Below are 16772 nucleotides of genomic sequence, written 5' to 3' on the forward strand. Positions count from 1 at the left end.
TTCAAAAAAATTATAAAAGAGTAGAACAAAATAAAATTAAAATAAAAAATTAATTTTAAAAAAAATCAGCTTCTGAGCGGCTGATTTGTCAGAAAAAAAGCGGAAAAACTTAAATGAATGAATAAATATTAGGAGAAACTCAAATTAAAGAAATAAGAAATTCAAACAACTACTGGGAGAATAATGTTTTAATAAAAACAGACAATAAAGGAAACATTTTTAAAAAATGCAATAAAAAAATTCAAAGTTAAAAGCATAATAAGTCCTTAATTTTTATTAAGAACCACAAAAATATGTTCAACAAATAATATAAACTACATTTTAAGCCATAACTATATTGCATAGGTTGATATTTGGATATTTATTTTAATTTTTATTAAAAACATTAAAAACACGTTTTCTCTACATAAAGGTGAGTTCATGTGATCACATGACGCTGGAGCCGTTGTTCTGTTTAAATACATTTATTAAATTGATATAAAGAAGTTCTCCTGGAGAACGCTGACTTTGTAAAAGAAAAACTCAAACACATAAAAGAGCAAATTAAAAAAATTGACCAAGTGAGAAACGAGGTGCAAAAAAAACAAAAAGAAGAATTTTATTTGCTTGTTTTGACTCATAAAAGAATCAAAAATCTAATTTAGACCAATTGAAGAATGTGATTGGACAAAACTAGTCACATGATCCCATACAGGGGTCTGAGGTCACATGACTCTGTACAGGTGTATCTGTCGGAGGTTTTCGGGGTCGGAGTCTCTGCCCAGGTAAACGTTGTAGTCCACGGGTAGCTCCTCCACCCAGCCGGGCAGCAGCGCCTCCTGCTGGACACAGACAGGAGGAGTTCAGTCCGTGACATCACTGTGACATCAGAGCTACTTCCAGGAACAGAAACGAGGTCGTACAGGTGAGGAGGAGAAGGAACCCCCGAACCTGAATAAGTTTTACCTGCAGAGCGCCGAGACTTTCCTGTAAACTAGGAGTAGAGACGAGGAGAGAACCCGACTTCCTGAAGGACTGGATGATGAACCGCCACGCTCTGAACACACAACAACGTACCAGGATACACACATAATAACACACAGATACACAAAGACACACAAAGCAGAGACAACCGTTGTCACACTGTGGTCTACCATCTGTTAGAAAATGCAGCATGTGTGGATTTCTGTGAATTTTAGTACATCATTTTGGTATTCATGTACATTTTGTGTCTATTTATGTGTATTTTTGGGTATTTTTCTGTGTTTTGTGTGTATTTCTGTGTATTTCTTGTATATTTCTGTGTGTATTTCTGTGTATTTCTGTGTATTTTTCTGTATATTTCTGTGTATTTTCTGTATATTTCTGTGTATTTTTCTGTGTATTTCTCGTGTATATTTCTGTGTAGTTTCTGTATACTTTGGTGTATTTTTCTGTATATTTTTCTGTATATTTCTGTGTATTTCTCGTGTATATTTGCCGTCTCCTCACCTGATTTGCTCGCTGGGTTCCATGAAATACTCGAAGACGTTGTTCATGACGAGAACGTCGGTGTTCTGCAGCAGAACTTCCTGCGTGCAAACGTCAGCGTGAATGACCTGCAGAGAACATAGTTACGTTCACGATCAGGAACTTTATTACATTATTATTATTACTTGATTATTAGTTCTAATTAGTTATTATTAGTTACTGATGACCTGAACTCGGTCGGTCAGTTGGTATTTCTGCAGCATCTCGTTCTGCAGCTGAACAAACTCCTCACTGATCTCCAGACCCAAAAGACGAGATGCCGAACTGTAAACGTAGCCCTGAACACACCATAATACACATTAATGCACAATAACACATTAAACACAACAAAGACGTCTTACAAACTAATGCTTTCTGCTTATTTCTAATCTGTCTAAATATATAAACATATATCTTTCATCAGGTTAAAATGCGGTTCAGGATTTATTATTTTCATTTGATTTATTTTTATCAGCAGCTGAATGTTCAGTTTTCATTCCTTCATTCATGTATTTTAAAGTGTTTTTAAATGTTTCAATTGCTTTTTAAAAATGTTGTTAGTCTTTGATCATTTAATGAGTAAATATTTTGTATTTTTTTATTTTATATTACATATATATGTGCAATTTAAAACGGGTTATTTTTATGTATTTATTTTGAGAAGTGTTTTTTAAACAAACTAATTATTTATTTGAATATACTGATTCATGAATTTGTTATTTAATTTTTAAATTTAAGTTTTTTAAGAGGTGTTGAGGGGTGGCGAAATATTAGTTATTTATTTTAGTTGGAAGAAATTGAGACATTTTTTCTTGTATTCATTTATGGATATATTTTAGAACATCATATAAGCGCTTTTCATTTTTAATTTGGTTAGTTATTTTTATTTATTTATAATATTTTTGCAAGAACTGACTTTATTTTTTCATGCATGTAAGAGGATATTTAAAGATTAATTTAATAATTCTAGGAAGTGACAAGTTATTTTTTTATTTATTTCCAGAAGTGGATAATTATTCTTTGAGTCTGACATAAGAGTTACTATAAAACTACTACTGAAAATTAAATATAATAAATAAATGTGTGTGTGTGTGTGTGTGTGTGTGTTGACCTCTGACCCCGTACAGAACCGCTCCCAGTCTGGATCCGACGTCCACCAAAGTTCTGCCACTCAGATCTGGAAGAACGTTCTGGAAAAGGAACCGAAGCTCAGAGATGGAGAACGAGTGAGAGACGAAGTCTGGAGGGAGAAACACAAAGATTCATGAAGACAAAGTTTCATGAAGACAAAGATTCAAGAAGACAGAGATTCAAGAAGACAAAGATTTAAGAAGACAAAGATTCATGAAGACAGAGATTAAAGAAGACAAAGATTCAAGAAGGACGTCTGATCAACATGAAGGGTTGTGTTTGTGTTGTTGTGTTTGTGTTGTTTTCCCACCCAGAGCTGCAGTTTTCTGGGATCCACAGTTGAGGCAGAACGTTCTGCTCATGGTTCCATCTTCACATAGAGAATCCACCTGATCTTCATCGTACAAGAAGCTGTCCACGTGGAGCGTCGGCCGAGAACACTGCTGGATCTGGAACAAGACCTTCACCATCATCATCATCATCATAGGACAATCTAAGATTATTCTGACGAATACTATCGTTAATAAAAAGTCCAAAAACTCATCAAAAATTTCCATACAATTTCAAAGAAGAAAACATAGAAATAAAACTTCTGAAACAGTCCCATATGAGTGATTAAAATGACCTAAAATATCTTTAAAAATATTAGAAAACTATTGACAAAAATGAGAAAAGTCCAAACACCATCTTTAAAATACCAGAAAAAATATATTTGTATATTAAAACATCTTATATATCCGTAGTAATATATTAGATAATATATATATCAGTAGTAGTAGTAGTAGTAGTAATAACTAGACCCTCCAGAAAAACGTGATTATGCGATCGCATGAATTCCCGCATTAATCACTAAAATGCCGCTGATTATGCGGGGGTCAATTATTTCCCAAAAGGCGCATAATCCCCACAAAACAGCACATAATTCCCACAAGAATCACATTTCCACGAAAAAAAAAAGAGAAATATGCGGGTCTCGCTTGATTTCACATTTTCTGCATAAAATGAGAAAACTATAACCGATATAAATGGAGTTGTGAGTTTTTATGTGACGCCCGGCCTGACGTCATCAGTTCATTCACACACACACTAGAAGCACGAGCTGATGTGGAGCGCGGCGCCAGTGTTGCCAACTTAGCGACTTTCTCACTAAATCTAGCGACTTTCCAAAGCGTCCTAGCGACTTTTTTTGTCAAAAGCGACTAGCCACAAATCTAGCGACTTTTTCTGCCGTTTTGGAGACTCTGACAGGAAAACTGGGATCATTCAGCAGTTACTGTCCTCAACAAGCAGCAGGTGCTGCTGTGAGCTTCTCCCCCTCCCAGAGCACAGGCTGTCAGTCCAGTAACCCCACAGCAGTCCCAGTGTCTGATTAGAGGACACATCCCTCAGCGGCCAGACGGCAGGTGAATTGCGCATGCACAAAGTCCCTACAGATCCCATCCAGACTTACGGAGCGGGATATAAATGAAAATGTTTCTTCACTGTCATACTAAAATAAACCACAGCATTTATCCTCTGGTACAAAAACATATTTGGGTGTTTTATACTCACTTTTTGGTCTCTTCCACAACGTTATGCTTCTCTCCTACAATAGTATCTGTCTGCAGGCTGCAAGAGCGAGGCGTGTCGCAAAGTAGGCGTGTCGCAAAGCTTCGCAACGCCTACTTTGTGACACGCCTACTTTGCGACACACCCACTTTGCACTGCCCGGTCTAGCTGTACAAATGACCCCACCAAAACACAGAAATAACATCAAACATCTTAACCACAACTTAGCTAGCACACAAAACCAACATACAACACCACATAAGGTATAAACCCATTCACTCCAACTCTGCTTACCTGCAAAGGTAAAATATACAATATAAATTTAGCGTTCGCCACAACAACAAGCAACAGCTGATTTCGTGATCTCGTTCACGTCAAAAAACACGCGAGATTTTGTTATCACCACTCTACTGTGTAGCGAACGTGCCCTCTGCTGGTCAGAGTTAGCCACTGAAGCTGGATAATACAATAATACACACACAATCTCTAAATTTAACATAAAATATCCGTAAAAATCCAATCGCACACAATACAAAAGTATCCTAAATGAAATGTAAATTAAACATGTAAATTATATGCAATGAATGCCACACTTACAATGATTGTCACATGAGCATCTAGAAAAATGTTACTGCCTTAAACGAAGCTTCATTAATAATGTCTGTATTACTCCCCAGGCAGACATCAGTGAAATAGCATCTTTTAAATAACAAATAATACCAAATATAGATCTCTTCAAAGCACAACAAAGTGGTGAGGTATGAGTGTGTGTGGGATGAAAAATCTAAAGTCTCTGGAGGAATGCCTCAGAGAGGTCAGCTTCTGTATCTTGGGTTCTATTTCTAATAGTTATTACTACATTGTCTTGATGGGGTCATTTTTCTGTAAACGTAAATAAATAATTTATATCACAAGTGTAACATTTTGTGTCAGACTTTATTTGGTTGGATGATGAGAACAGTCAACAACTTACACAAGACTGCTTTTGAATTTCATAGTCAGGTAACTACATTCATTTACTGATGAAGAATGATAGTCAGCCAGAGCTTTAAAACCATGACAACCTTTTTAATATGTGTTGCTCTGCTGAGAAACAAAGTTGATTAAGAGCTCATTGCATCCACTGGCACATGCTCCTGTCAACACTCTAATTTGAAAAATGAAATCTATCATCCAAAAGACAAATAAACAAGTGAACTTTTCTGGATAAAAATATAGACTACAACAAAGTAGTGATGTATGAGTGTGTGTAGGATGAAACATCTAAAGTCTCTGGAGGAATGCCTCAGTGGCTTGACGTTATGTCAGCAATAATTGATCTGTGGCGTCTCTGAATATGTACTTTTATGTTCTTTTTGCTAACAATTAAATTGCAAAATGTGCAAGTTGTTTTATTCTGTGGCCTTGACGGTATTTTAATATTTGAGCTAATGGGGAGAGACAAAGGGGAAGCTGGTAGAGAGGTGGACGCAGGAGCAGAGGTGGCAGCAGGAGCAGAGGTTGCAGTAGGAGCAGAGGTTGCAGCAGGAGCAGAGGTGGCAGTAGGAGCAGTGGTTGCAGTAGGAGCAGAGGTTGCAGCAGGAGCAGAGGTTGCAGCAGGAGCAGTGGTTGCAGTAGGAGCAGAGGTTGCAGCAGGAGCAGAGGTGGCAGTAGGAGCAGTGGTTGCAGCAGGAGCAGTGGTTGCAGCAGGAGCAGAGGTTGCAGTAGGAGCAGAGGTGGATGCAGGAGCAGAGGTGGCAGCAGGAGCAGAGGTTGCAGTAGGAGCAGAGGTGGATGCAGGAGCAGAGGTGGCAGCAGGAGCAGAGGTTGCAGTAGGAGCAGAGGTTGCAGCAGGAGCAGAGGTGGCAGCAGGAGCAGAGGTTGCAGTAGGAGCAGAGGTTGCAGTAGGAGCAGAGGTGGCAGCAGGAGCAGTGGTTGCAGCAGGAGCAGAGGTTGCAGCAGGAGCAGAGGTGGCAGCAGGAGCAGAGGTTGCAGTAGGAGCAGAGGTGGCAGCAGGAGCAGAGGTTGCAGTAGGAGCAGAGGTTGCAGTAGGAGCAGAGGTGGCAGCAGGAGCAGAGGTTGCAGCAGGAGCAGAGGTTGCAGCAGGAGCAGAGGTGGCAGCAGGAGCAGAGGTTGCAGTAGGTGCAGAGGTTGCAGTAGGAGCAGAGGTGGCAGCAGGAGCAGAGGTGGCAGCAGGAGCAGAGGTTGCAGCAGGAGCAGAGGTTGCAGCAGGAGCAGAGGTTGCAGTAGGAGCAGAGGTTGCAGCAGGAGCAGAGGTGGCAGCAGGAGCAGAGGTTGCAGTAGGTGCAGAGGTTGCAGTAGGAGCAGAGGTGGCAGCAGGAGCAGAGGTGGCAGCAGGAGCAGAGGTTGCAGTAGGTGCAGAGGTTGCAGTAGGAGCAGAGGTGGCAGCAGGAGCAGAGGTTGCAGCAGGAGCAGAGGTGGCAGCAGGAGCAGAGGTTGCAGTAGGTGCAGAGGTTGCAGTAGGAGCAGAGGTGGCAGTAGGAGCAGAGGTGGCAGTAGGAGCAGAGGTTGCAGCAGGAGCAGAGGTGGCAGCAGGAGCAGAGGTGGCAGTAGGAGCAGAGGTTGCAGCAGGAGCAGAGGTTGCAGTAGGAGCAGAGGTTGCAGCAGGAGCAGAGGTTGCAGTAGGAGCAGTGGTTGCAGTAGGAGCAGAGGTTGCAGCAGGAGCAGAGGTGGCAGTAGGAGCAGAGGTGGCAGCAGGAGCAGAGGTTGCAGCAGGAGCAGAGGTTGCAGCAGGAGCAGAGGTTGCAGCAGGAGCAGAGGTTGCAGTAGGAGCAGTGGTTGCAGTAGGAGCAGAGGTTGCAGCAGGAGCAGAGGTTGCAGCAGGAGCAGAGGTGGCAGCAGGAGCAGAGGTTGCAGCAGGAGCAGAGGTGGCAGCAGGAGCAGAGGTTGCAGCAGGAGCAGAGGTTGCAGTAGGAGCAGAGGTGGCAGTAGGAGCAGAGGTGGCAGCAGGAGCAGAGGTTGCAGCAGGAGCAGAGGTTGCAGTAGGAGCAGAGGTGGCAGTAGGAGCAGAGGTTGCAGTAGGAGCAGAGGTTGCAGCAGGAGCAGAGGTGGCAGCAGGAGCAGAGGTTGCAGTAGGAGCAGAGGTTGCAGCAGGAGCAGAGGTTGCAGCAGGAGCAGAGGTGGCAGTAGGAGCAGAGGTTGCAGTAGGAGCAGAGGTTGCAGTAGGAGCAGAAGTTGCAGCAGGAGCAGAGGTTGCAGTAGGAGCAGAGGTTGCAGTAGGAGCAGAGGTTGCAGTAGGAGCAGAAGTCACTGCTGAGGCAAACATATTTCATCTTAAAAATGGAAGAAGTGAAATTACATTTATTTAGTTACATTCTAATGCTAAAAGGTAAAAATACAATACCTAAAGTTGACAAATTGTGGCTGCAGGTCTGCACATGGTTTAAGAAGAAAGCCTTTTCTGTAGCTGTACGCCCACAGTAACAGCAATGGTAGTGTGCACTTTTTTGACAGCCTGTAAGGCACTTGTACATTTTGTAACCTGAAAAAGAAAAGTCAGTTTGTACTTCAATGACATTCTTATGAGATGTTCTTTTCGAAAAAACATAAACTCCTAAACTTGTATTGTAGTAAGAACAAATTTACATTTAACAATGGACCTCTCTACATTCAAAAGAAATACATACCTCCATGTCGAACAGCTGCTCTTTCGTGACACTGTATATGGGCTGCCATTTTTGCATACTCTCCTCTTTTATGACAGACAACACATGTGTGTTGTCCATCTTTATAAAATAGGCCAGTTTGTTCGGCATCCGCACATATGGTTGGATGTATCTGAAAGTACACATTAGTTGTCTTTTACTTATTCACACAGCTCAGTTTTCTCAAAACATGAGGGTCACGTGACCTCATGGTGCAGCACACATTCATCTTACAGGAGTGTCACATTTTCAAGTGACATTCTAGTGTGACCATATTTTGATTTCCAAAAGAGGACACTCTGCCTGGGCTCAAGATACTTAAATGATACTCTCCGTTTACTCAAAGATGCATTCTTACTTATAATGGAAAATTCAGTTCTATAACAAAATAATATCTCTACAGCCAAAGACACACATTCAGACAGGATTCTCAGAGGTTACTCAGCAGGCTTTAGGTCCAAAATGATCCGTCTTTGATGAGACTCAATGGTAAAAAAAATAAGAAAAACTCTGGAATTAAATAATGATAGAAGCAAAATATAATGTGTAGCTACACAAGTTCCTAAAAAAGGCCACGAATCATACTGATGTCCAGATTTCATTTAATTCGACTCCTTTCCCTCCGATGACGTACAATCTTTAGGCACCGTGAAAACTGAAAACGAATTCAAACATAAAAGTCTTTGAGTATGACACAAATAAAATAAACGGAATGCTCAGATTACATCAAAACAACAAAAAAATGACATAAAACAAAGTCTAATTACCGTGTCGCCTCTGGAACTTTGTGTACTGTTGGTTGCCTTGGTAACTCAACTTTCTGCTCTAAGAGCTCGGTTACCCACAATTCCATACATAAACGCGCCGAGTGCTCGTTCAAAATAAAACATATGTATTCACTAAATCTCATTTTAACAACACAAACCCTTCAACGGTTACATAATGCCTATTCTGTATTAGCATATCAACGTATTACAAAATAATAGATCTCTTTTCAAGTCTTACTTGACAAATAAATATGAAATAATGTGAAAAACATTAATAAAGCACCGAAACATACGGACTGAACACAGCAGAGAATTTACACGAATTTATAAAACACCCTCGGGCGCCCCGGACAGTAAAAGTACACACATCCAGACAAAAGAGGACGTTTGGTCACCCTATTACAACACACATTGCGACGTTCATTCATTCTTTTTGTGACGTTTACACAGCAACAGGCTGGTGTACTTCTGTTTCTTCAATGAAATAATATTACATACTATAATATCACCTATCACCATAGCTATGAAACAACAACATGCAGCAAGTCGTTTACATTTATTACATGAAATATGCTAAAACTTACAGTGTGGACACGACACGCCATGGTTGAAGATTCAAATCTCATATGTTGCGTGTTTCTCCGTGACTGCCGGTGAGAGGCGTGTCGCGAAGCGCCGCGGAGCTTTGCGACACGCCTCTCTCTTGCAGCCTGCAGACAGACCCGTCTCCTCTCCTACAACGTTGATTACAATTACATGCAAACTGGGAAATATGCAAATTAGCCGAGACGTCATTTACCGACTTCTAGCGACTTTTAGGACAGCCAACAGCTACTTTCCATACTGAGGAGTTGGCAACACTGTGCAGCGCTCAGAGACGAAAAACAAGAATGGCGAATGCTCAAAGATCACATTTACCTACGAATATTTCAGCCATAGACCGGGCAAATCAGTACCCAGATTTACTGCATGAAAGCGGGGGGGGGGGGGGGGGGGGGGATTTTTGCACCCGTGCAACATCGTTCTGGAGCACTGAAGAAAATCAACCGTGTTGCAGCACTTCTCCACGACAAAGCACAGCAAAAGGTTTGCTGAACACAAAGGACTCAAACAACAACTTAGTGGTTGCCTAGTAACAGGATGTAGGAGAAGAATCACCTTTTTTTCCCCAGTTCTTACATATTTCGCATCTTTTTGCATATTTCACAACTATTCGCATACTTTGCAACTTTCCGCAATTTCCCCTCATAAAATGGCATAAAAACCCGCATATTTATTCACATAATCAAGGATTTTAGCCCGCGTTTTTCTGGAGGGTCTAAATAATAGTAGTACTGTAGTACCTTTAGGTGGGCAGTTGTCTCAGACGCTAACATGGCGTTCACTAGTACTCTATAGTAGTACTCTACAGCAGTATCAGTAGTAGTAATAGTAGTAGTGCTGTAGTACCTTGAGGTGGGCGGTGGTCTCAGACGCTAACATGGCGTTCAGCGGTAAACGAGTTCTGAGGTCATCAGAGATGTTCTGGAGAATCACGGTTCTGTTGTCGAGGAGAAAATCATCCAGATCATCTGCAAAACACATTAATTAGTTCAATCATCACTGAGACAAACTGTTATTTTAACAAGTGAGATAAAGTGTGGGGTTCCCCAGGGGTCAATTTTAGGTCCAGTCCTTTTTAATCTTTACATGCTTCCCTTGGGGGATGTCATCAGGAGGCACGGCATCAGCTTCCATAGCTATGCTAATGATACGCAACTGTACATCGCCGTGTCTCCTGATGACACAGGGCCGATTGATGCCCTTTCTAGCTGTATTTCAGATATTCAGTCATGGATGGCAGTGAATTTCCTGCAGCTCAACCAGGGCAAAACAGAGGTTTTAGTCATTGGTCCTGAGCGCCAGAGAGAGAAACTTTTACCAAAACTAAAGGATTTTAAACCATCACAATCTGTTAAAAATTTAGGCGTAATCTTTGAATCTGAGCTTTCTTTTATTCCACATATTAAAAACATAACAAAGATAGGTTTTTACCATCTTAAGAATATAGCCAGAGTCCGCCCGTTTCTGTCTCAGGTGAGCACAGAGGTGCTGATGCATGCTTTTATATCTTGTCGTTTGGATTACTGTAATGCCCTGCTCTCAGATCTTCCCAAAAAAGGTATATCGAATCTTCAATTATTACAAAATTCAGCCGCATGAGTGCTGACGAGGACCAGAGGGCGGGAACATATTACACCAGTTTTAAAATCACTGCATTGGCTCCCCGTGCGCTTCAGGATCGATTTTAAGGTTCTTTTATTAGTTTATAAATGTTTTAATGGTCTTGGGCCTTCTTTTTTATCAGACTTACTTTTACCGTATCAACCCTCTAGCGTGGGCCTTTTATCTGTACCACAAGTTAGATCTAAAACACACGGGGAGGCGGCATTCTGTTACTACACACGTGGACAAAATTGTTGGTACCCCTCAGTTAAAGAAGGAAAAACCCACAATTCTCACTGAAATCACTTGAAACTCACAAAAGTAACAATAAATAAAAATGTATTGAAAATTAAATAATCAAAATCAGCCATCACTTTTGAATTGTTGATTAACATAATTATTTTAAAAAAACAAACTAATGAAATAGGGCTGGACAAAAATGATGGTACCCATAACTTAATATTTTGTTGCACAACCTTTTGAGGCAATCACTGCAATTAAACGATTTCTGTATTTGTCAATGAGCGTTCTGCAGCTGTCAACAGGTATTTTGGCCCACTCCTCATGAGCAAACAGCTCCAGTTGTCTCAGGTTTGATGGGTGTCTTCTCCAAATGGCATGTTTCAGCTCCTTCCACATATGTTCAATGGGATTCAGATCTGGGCTCATAGAAGGCCACTTTAGAATAGTCCAACGCTTTTCTCTCAGCCATTCTTGGGTGTTTTTGGCTGTGTGTTTTGGATCGTTGTCCTGTTGGAAGACCCATGACCTGCGACTGAGACCAAGCTTTCTGACACTAGGCAGCACATTTCTCTCCAGAATGCCTTGATAGTCTTCAGATTTCATCGTACCTTGCACACTTTCAAGACACCCTGTGCCAGATGCAGCAAAGCAGCCCCAAAACATTACTGAGCCTCCTCCATGTTTCACCGTAGGGACAGTGTTCTTTTCTTCGTATGCTTGGTTTTTGAGTCTATGAACATAGAGTTGATGTGCCTTACCAAAAAGCTCCAGTTTGGTCTCATCTGTCCAAAGGACATTCTCCCAGAAGCTTTGTGGCTTGTCAACATGCATTTTTGCAAATTCCAGTCTGGCTTTTTTATGAGTTTTTTTCAGCAGTGGTGTCCTCCTTGGTCGTCTCCCATGAAGTCCACTTTGGCTCAAACAACGACGAATGGTGCGATCTGACACTGATGTACCTTGGCCTTGGAGTTCACCTTTAATTTCTTCGGAGGTTGCTCTGGGCTCTTTGGATACAATTCCAACGATCCGTCTCTTCAATTTGTCATCAATTTTCCTCTTGCGGCCACGTCCAGGGAGGTTGGCTACTGTCCCGTGGGTCTTGAACTTCTGAATAATATGAGCCACTGTTGTCACAGGAACTTCAAGCTGTTTAGAGATGGTCTTATAGCCTTTACCTTTAAGATGTTTGTCTATAATTTTTTTTCGGATGTCCTGGGACAATTCTCTCCTTCGCTTTCTGTTGTCCATGTTCAGTGTGGTACACACCTTTTCACCAAACAGCAGGGTGACTACTTGTCTCCCTTTAAATAGGCAGACTGACTGATTATGAGTTTGGAAACACCTGTGATGTCAATTAAATGACACACCTGAGTTAATCATGTCACTCTGGTCAAATAGTTTTCAATCTTTTATAGAGGTACCATCATTTTTGTCCAGGCCTGTTTCATTAGTTTGTTTTTTTAAATAATTATGTTAATCAACAATTCAAACCAGAGAGGCAGACACCCTCTCTATTTTTAAGACCAGGCTTAAAACGTTCCTTTTTGACAAATCTTATAGTTGGGGCTGACTGGGTGACCCACAGGGGTTCGGCTTGTGTCTTCATTTGCACAGCTGACTCCTTCTTGGACGTCCCTTCGTTCTGCCTCTAGTCATGCTGCTATAGGCCTATAGGCTGCTGGGGGACTTCTCTTGACGCACTGAGCCCTTCTCTATCTACCTTTACATTTAATATGTATACCGTTATTGCAGTACATTCACTCTGTTTCCCCCTGTGCTATTTCTCCGAGTGTCCCTGGTCCCAGAGCTGGATGCTTCAGATCTGTGGTTGATGTTCCACCAGCTGGTCCAGTCTCCATCATGTCCACTGTGGGATGCTGCTGCTGACCTTCCTCCAGCCCTCTGCTTCCAACTCCCTTTTTCCACCAGTCAACTCTGCATTGCCTTCACTATACTGTTATGCTAACTTACATACTGTTTGAATTTTACTGCTAGCTATATATGGAGTATGTTTAATGTCAGAGCCGTACATCATCAGAGTAAACTATGAGTCAGTTTTCAATGTTAGCTTATACTTTGTCTGTGTCACATATCCTGTCATACATGTATCCAAATGTGTGTTGTGTTTTCCTTGCTTTCCCACCCCTCCCTCTTCTCCAATCCCTCCCCCTTGCCCTCTTCTGTCCTTCTCAACCCCCCCGGCCAGCAGGCAGATGGGTCCCCCCTATATAGAGCCGGGTTCTGCTCGAGGTTTCTTCCCTGTTAAAAGGGTGTTTTCTTGCCACTGTCTCCTTTGGGCTTGCTCTGGGGGTCAGGCATTTGGGTTCTGTAAAGCGTCTTGAGACGAGTTGACTGTAATTGACGCTATATAAATAAAATTGAATTGAATTGAATTGAATTGAAAAGTGATGGCTGTTTTTGATTATTTAATTTTCAATAAATTTTCATTTATTGTTACTTTTGTGAGTTCAAGTGATTTCAGTTGAGAATTGTGGGTTTTTCCTTCTTTAACTGAGGGGTACCAACAATTTGGTCCACGTGTGTAGGTCCCCGTTTGTGGGACAGCCTGCCGGAGGAACCTCAGGGCTGCAGAGACTTTGATATTTTTAAAAGAGGCTCAAGACTCATCTTTTAACCAGGTTTTCAACTTGTCTTGATAATCTTAACCCTTCTTCTTCTGCTTTTGTTGTTATTACTTCGATTTTGGAACTTTTAGGGGTTTTATGTTTTACATATTTAACCTTTATTTAAACTATTTTTGATATATTTCGGTTCTCGGTGTTTTAAATTCTCCAGTGTTTTCCTGGCGGGGGGGCTCCCACACGGGGAGCTGTTTCTGTCCATGGGGGGTGTTAACCTTGTCCCCTACCCCCTTCCCCTATTGCCCCACTCCCACCCCTACCCTTCACCCCTCCCCCATAAGCCCCACTGGATCCTGCGGACCCTCTCAGGTGTGGCTGCCCCCCCCCCCCCCTCCTTCCTTCCTAGCCTCGGTGGCCTCGCCATGTCCTGATGATGTCATGTTGTGTGGGTGTGTGAGTTTTTGTTTTGTTTTTTTTGTCTTTATTTATTTATTGTCTTCTTTGTTTTTAACTCTTGTGAAGCACTTTGTGTTGTTCTACATGAAAAGTGCTGCACAAATAAATAAAGTTAGAAGTTTGAAGTAGATTTATGCCTGTTTGATTTTTAAGAACTGGGTATTTATTTATATTTAATTAAGACGTGGGTTTTAGTTTCATTTTTCTAATTAAAAACTGGTCATTTATGTTTAAAAACAGGGAGTTTACTAATTTCTGTTCATGTAATGATTTTAATTGTAATGTATTTATTTACCCATTTTAGAAAGAGGTTAGATTATTATTTATAAAACTTTAACAAGTGGTTAGTGTATTTTTAAAAATAAATAATAGTAATTCTAGGAAGTAATAAGTTTATAATTAGTAATTAGTTTATATATCCATACATACATGTGTGTGTAATCAGTGGCTAGATATAAATATATAGATTAATTGATTCTAAGTTATTTATTTTTTAAGGTGTTCTTTACTTCTTTATGTACTTTCAGCAGTATTTAGTAATTTAGTGTTCCAGATTATTTTATTTATTGCCAATCGTGGATATCTTTGAAAAATCTGAGCGACACAGAATCTGCCTGATAATCTTCATGTTTTTAGGTTTCCTTCAGTCGAACTTTTCTTCACTAACATTTGACTGAACATCTGGAAGATCATAGCAAAGAGACACTCCTAATTGATAATTCGGCGACTTTAGAATCAGGGTTTTTTTTATTAAAATTTCAACATTATAATGAAATAAATCACAATCTGAGAGGCTGAAGTCAGAGTTAGGACGTAACGCCTCATTTTTCTATTTATTTGGTGAATGCAGCGTGTTTCTGTGGATAATAACTTATAATGATTAAAAAGCTCTCTGAAGGACAGAAAATTCGTGGATCTGCAGTGAAAGCAGCAGAACGTGTCCAGGTGAGTTTACCTGAGTTCTTCATCCAGTCCAGCAGCTTCGGCAGCTCGGACGGATCCACTCTGCTCAGTAGCTGCTTCAGCTCCGATTTAGCTTCACAGAAATTCATGATGAACCATTAAAACCAGTATAACCTGAAGAAAATCTCCAGGAAAGCCCCTGAAATCCACTTGATTCGCTGCTAGCTCTGAGTTCAGGCTGTAGCTCAGACATGTGTCCGGGTTTAAGGAGGAACTTCAGGCGGGACTGAATCCATCACCGTGGGACAAATATCTAACACAAAACACCTGTAACTATCTGGAGTCATTTCTTAAATATACATATTATTGAATTTATCAAAACTGAAAACAATTAAAGACATCTACATAAAAATACAACGATTTGTCAAGAAACGATATACGACCTTAAAAGTAGTATTTTTTTCATTCGTAACTTTATTGACATAAACATAACATAAAACAGCCTTTATTTTGTTTTGTTGTTGTTATTGTTGTTTTTTCCTTACCTTTCTTTGCCGTTTGATTTAGAGTTTTGATATTTTTTTTTTAAACTTTAACTTCCTCTAAACAGACACCGACAAATAAAGAGGAACTTCTCAGAACTTTTCAGAATCAGAATTCGGGGAAATGTGCTAAAAAAGGAACTAAAACAAAAACAAATCCGGACTGTGTCTTTGCCGAATTTATGACCAACTTTCCGTAATTCGGAAAAGTTTCCCAGTTTCAAATTCATCTTCAATAATTTTCTAAATAAAGCCGAAAACTGCTATAATTTATCACAGACCTGAGCGGATTTGGTGCCAGCTTCTCTCGCCCTTAAGTAGCCGCTGGAGCTTTAAGCTAACACTGAACTCTACTGAGAAACTGCGTAAATGTTTAAAATATTTCTGCTTTACTGCAGAAAAATAAACTCAAATGTCGATATTAAGAGGCTTTATTAGCAAAGTGAGAACTGATCTTGATTTCGGCTAACATATAGTTTTTCAAAAAGAAGTCATTATCATTTTATGCCGAAAGTGTAATGAAACGGCCATTATTTTAGGACAGATTCAGAAATTTCTGAAAAATCAACTAAAATAATTTACAATAGATTTTAATTGGAATGTGTGTAAGCCGATTGAATAAAATGTCTCTGCGGTTCAACAAAAGTTGTCGATTGTCTATTTACGTTCACTATTTTTACAATAAAACAGAAGTACTACATAATGTAGTGCGGAACTGAGCGAAGTTCAGTGTTAGCTTCTGTTATTAGCGTTTCGGTTGTTTGTAGCTTAAGCTAACACTGAACCTCACTCACAAACTGTGCTAATTTTGATATTACTGCTGCTTTACTGAGACAAAATATGGATACATGTCAAGATGAAGATGTTTTCTGAGCAAATTGGAGCTCCATTTCATTTCGGCTTACATATAATCAATCAAAGGGAAGTAATTATTAATTTGCAAAGTATTTTAGTTGATTATTTTTCTTTTAATGCCGCTGCATAAATGTTGTACTTTTGATTCCACTGTTCATTCCACACGTTTTTGCCCAAAAACATATGAGCATTTGTAAACCTTTTTTCTCTTTAAAAATATTAGAAACGATTATGAGGGAAAGTTGAACTCTGCAACAACTTTAATAACTGGTTAGGCATATTTTAATTTGAAAACATTTCATGTTTCCTATTTCTCAAATGTCAAGATCTGCTTCTTCTCATGTTTGTTTTGTGTGATTTTGTCGTCATTCACATGTTTTTTCTTGTCATTTTCTTGTTTTGTGGTCA

The 16772-nt window shown here is 40.2% G+C and overlaps 2 protein-coding genes across 53 annotated transcripts; one reads left to right on the plus strand and one right to left on the minus strand.

The window, feature by feature from the left end:
* Positions 1-182: 182 nt before the first annotated feature.
* On the minus strand, positions 183-15237 carry zgc:109986 (uncharacterized protein LOC553566 homolog). Of its 3 annotated transcripts, none has more exons than XM_022197875.2 (8): positions 15020-15237; positions 10028-10149; positions 2930-3068; positions 2607-2728; positions 1677-1787; positions 1471-1577; positions 946-1036; positions 188-818 (listed from the first exon to the last, which is right to left on the minus strand). In XM_022197875.2, exons 1-8 carry the CDS (start codon positions 15114-15116, stop codon positions 705-707), a joined length of 903 nt encoding a protein of 300 aa, XP_022053567.1. In that variant the 5' UTR covers positions 15117-15237; the 3' UTR covers positions 188-704. The 3 variants fall into 3 exon arrangements, with proteins under 3 accessions (XP_051806063.1, XP_022053567.1, XP_022053566.1); XM_022197874.2 differs by having other exon boundaries at positions 188-821; XM_051950103.1 differs by lacking the exons at positions 10028-10149; positions 15020-15237 and adding an exon at positions 9163-9455 and having other exon boundaries at positions 183-821.
* On the plus strand, positions 4512-7499 carry LOC127534530 (uncharacterized). Of its 50 annotated transcripts, XM_051950045.1 has the most exons (6): positions 4512-5792; positions 5973-6278; positions 6459-6494; positions 6549-6612; positions 6667-7286; positions 7359-7499. In XM_051950045.1, the coding sequence occupies exons 1-6, from the start codon at positions 5514-5516 to the stop codon at positions 7473-7475; spliced, it is 1422 nt and encodes a 473-aa protein (XP_051806005.1). In that variant the 5' UTR covers positions 4512-5513; the 3' UTR covers positions 7476-7499. The 50 variants fall into 50 exon arrangements, with proteins under 50 accessions (XP_051806005.1, XP_051805939.1, XP_051805908.1 ...); XM_051949979.1 differs by having other exon boundaries at positions 4512-5810; positions 6027-6044; positions 6171-6566; positions 6621-7286; XM_051949948.1 differs by having other exon boundaries at positions 4512-5810; positions 6063-6134; positions 6189-6566; positions 6621-7286.
* Positions 15238-16772: the final 1535 nt, after the last annotated feature.

This window comes from Acanthochromis polyacanthus, chromosome 1, assembly GCF_021347895.1.
Source record: "Acanthochromis polyacanthus isolate Apoly-LR-REF ecotype Palm Island chromosome 1, KAUST_Apoly_ChrSc, whole genome shotgun sequence".
Lineage (NCBI taxonomy): Eukaryota > Metazoa > Chordata > Actinopteri > Pomacentridae > Acanthochromis > Acanthochromis polyacanthus.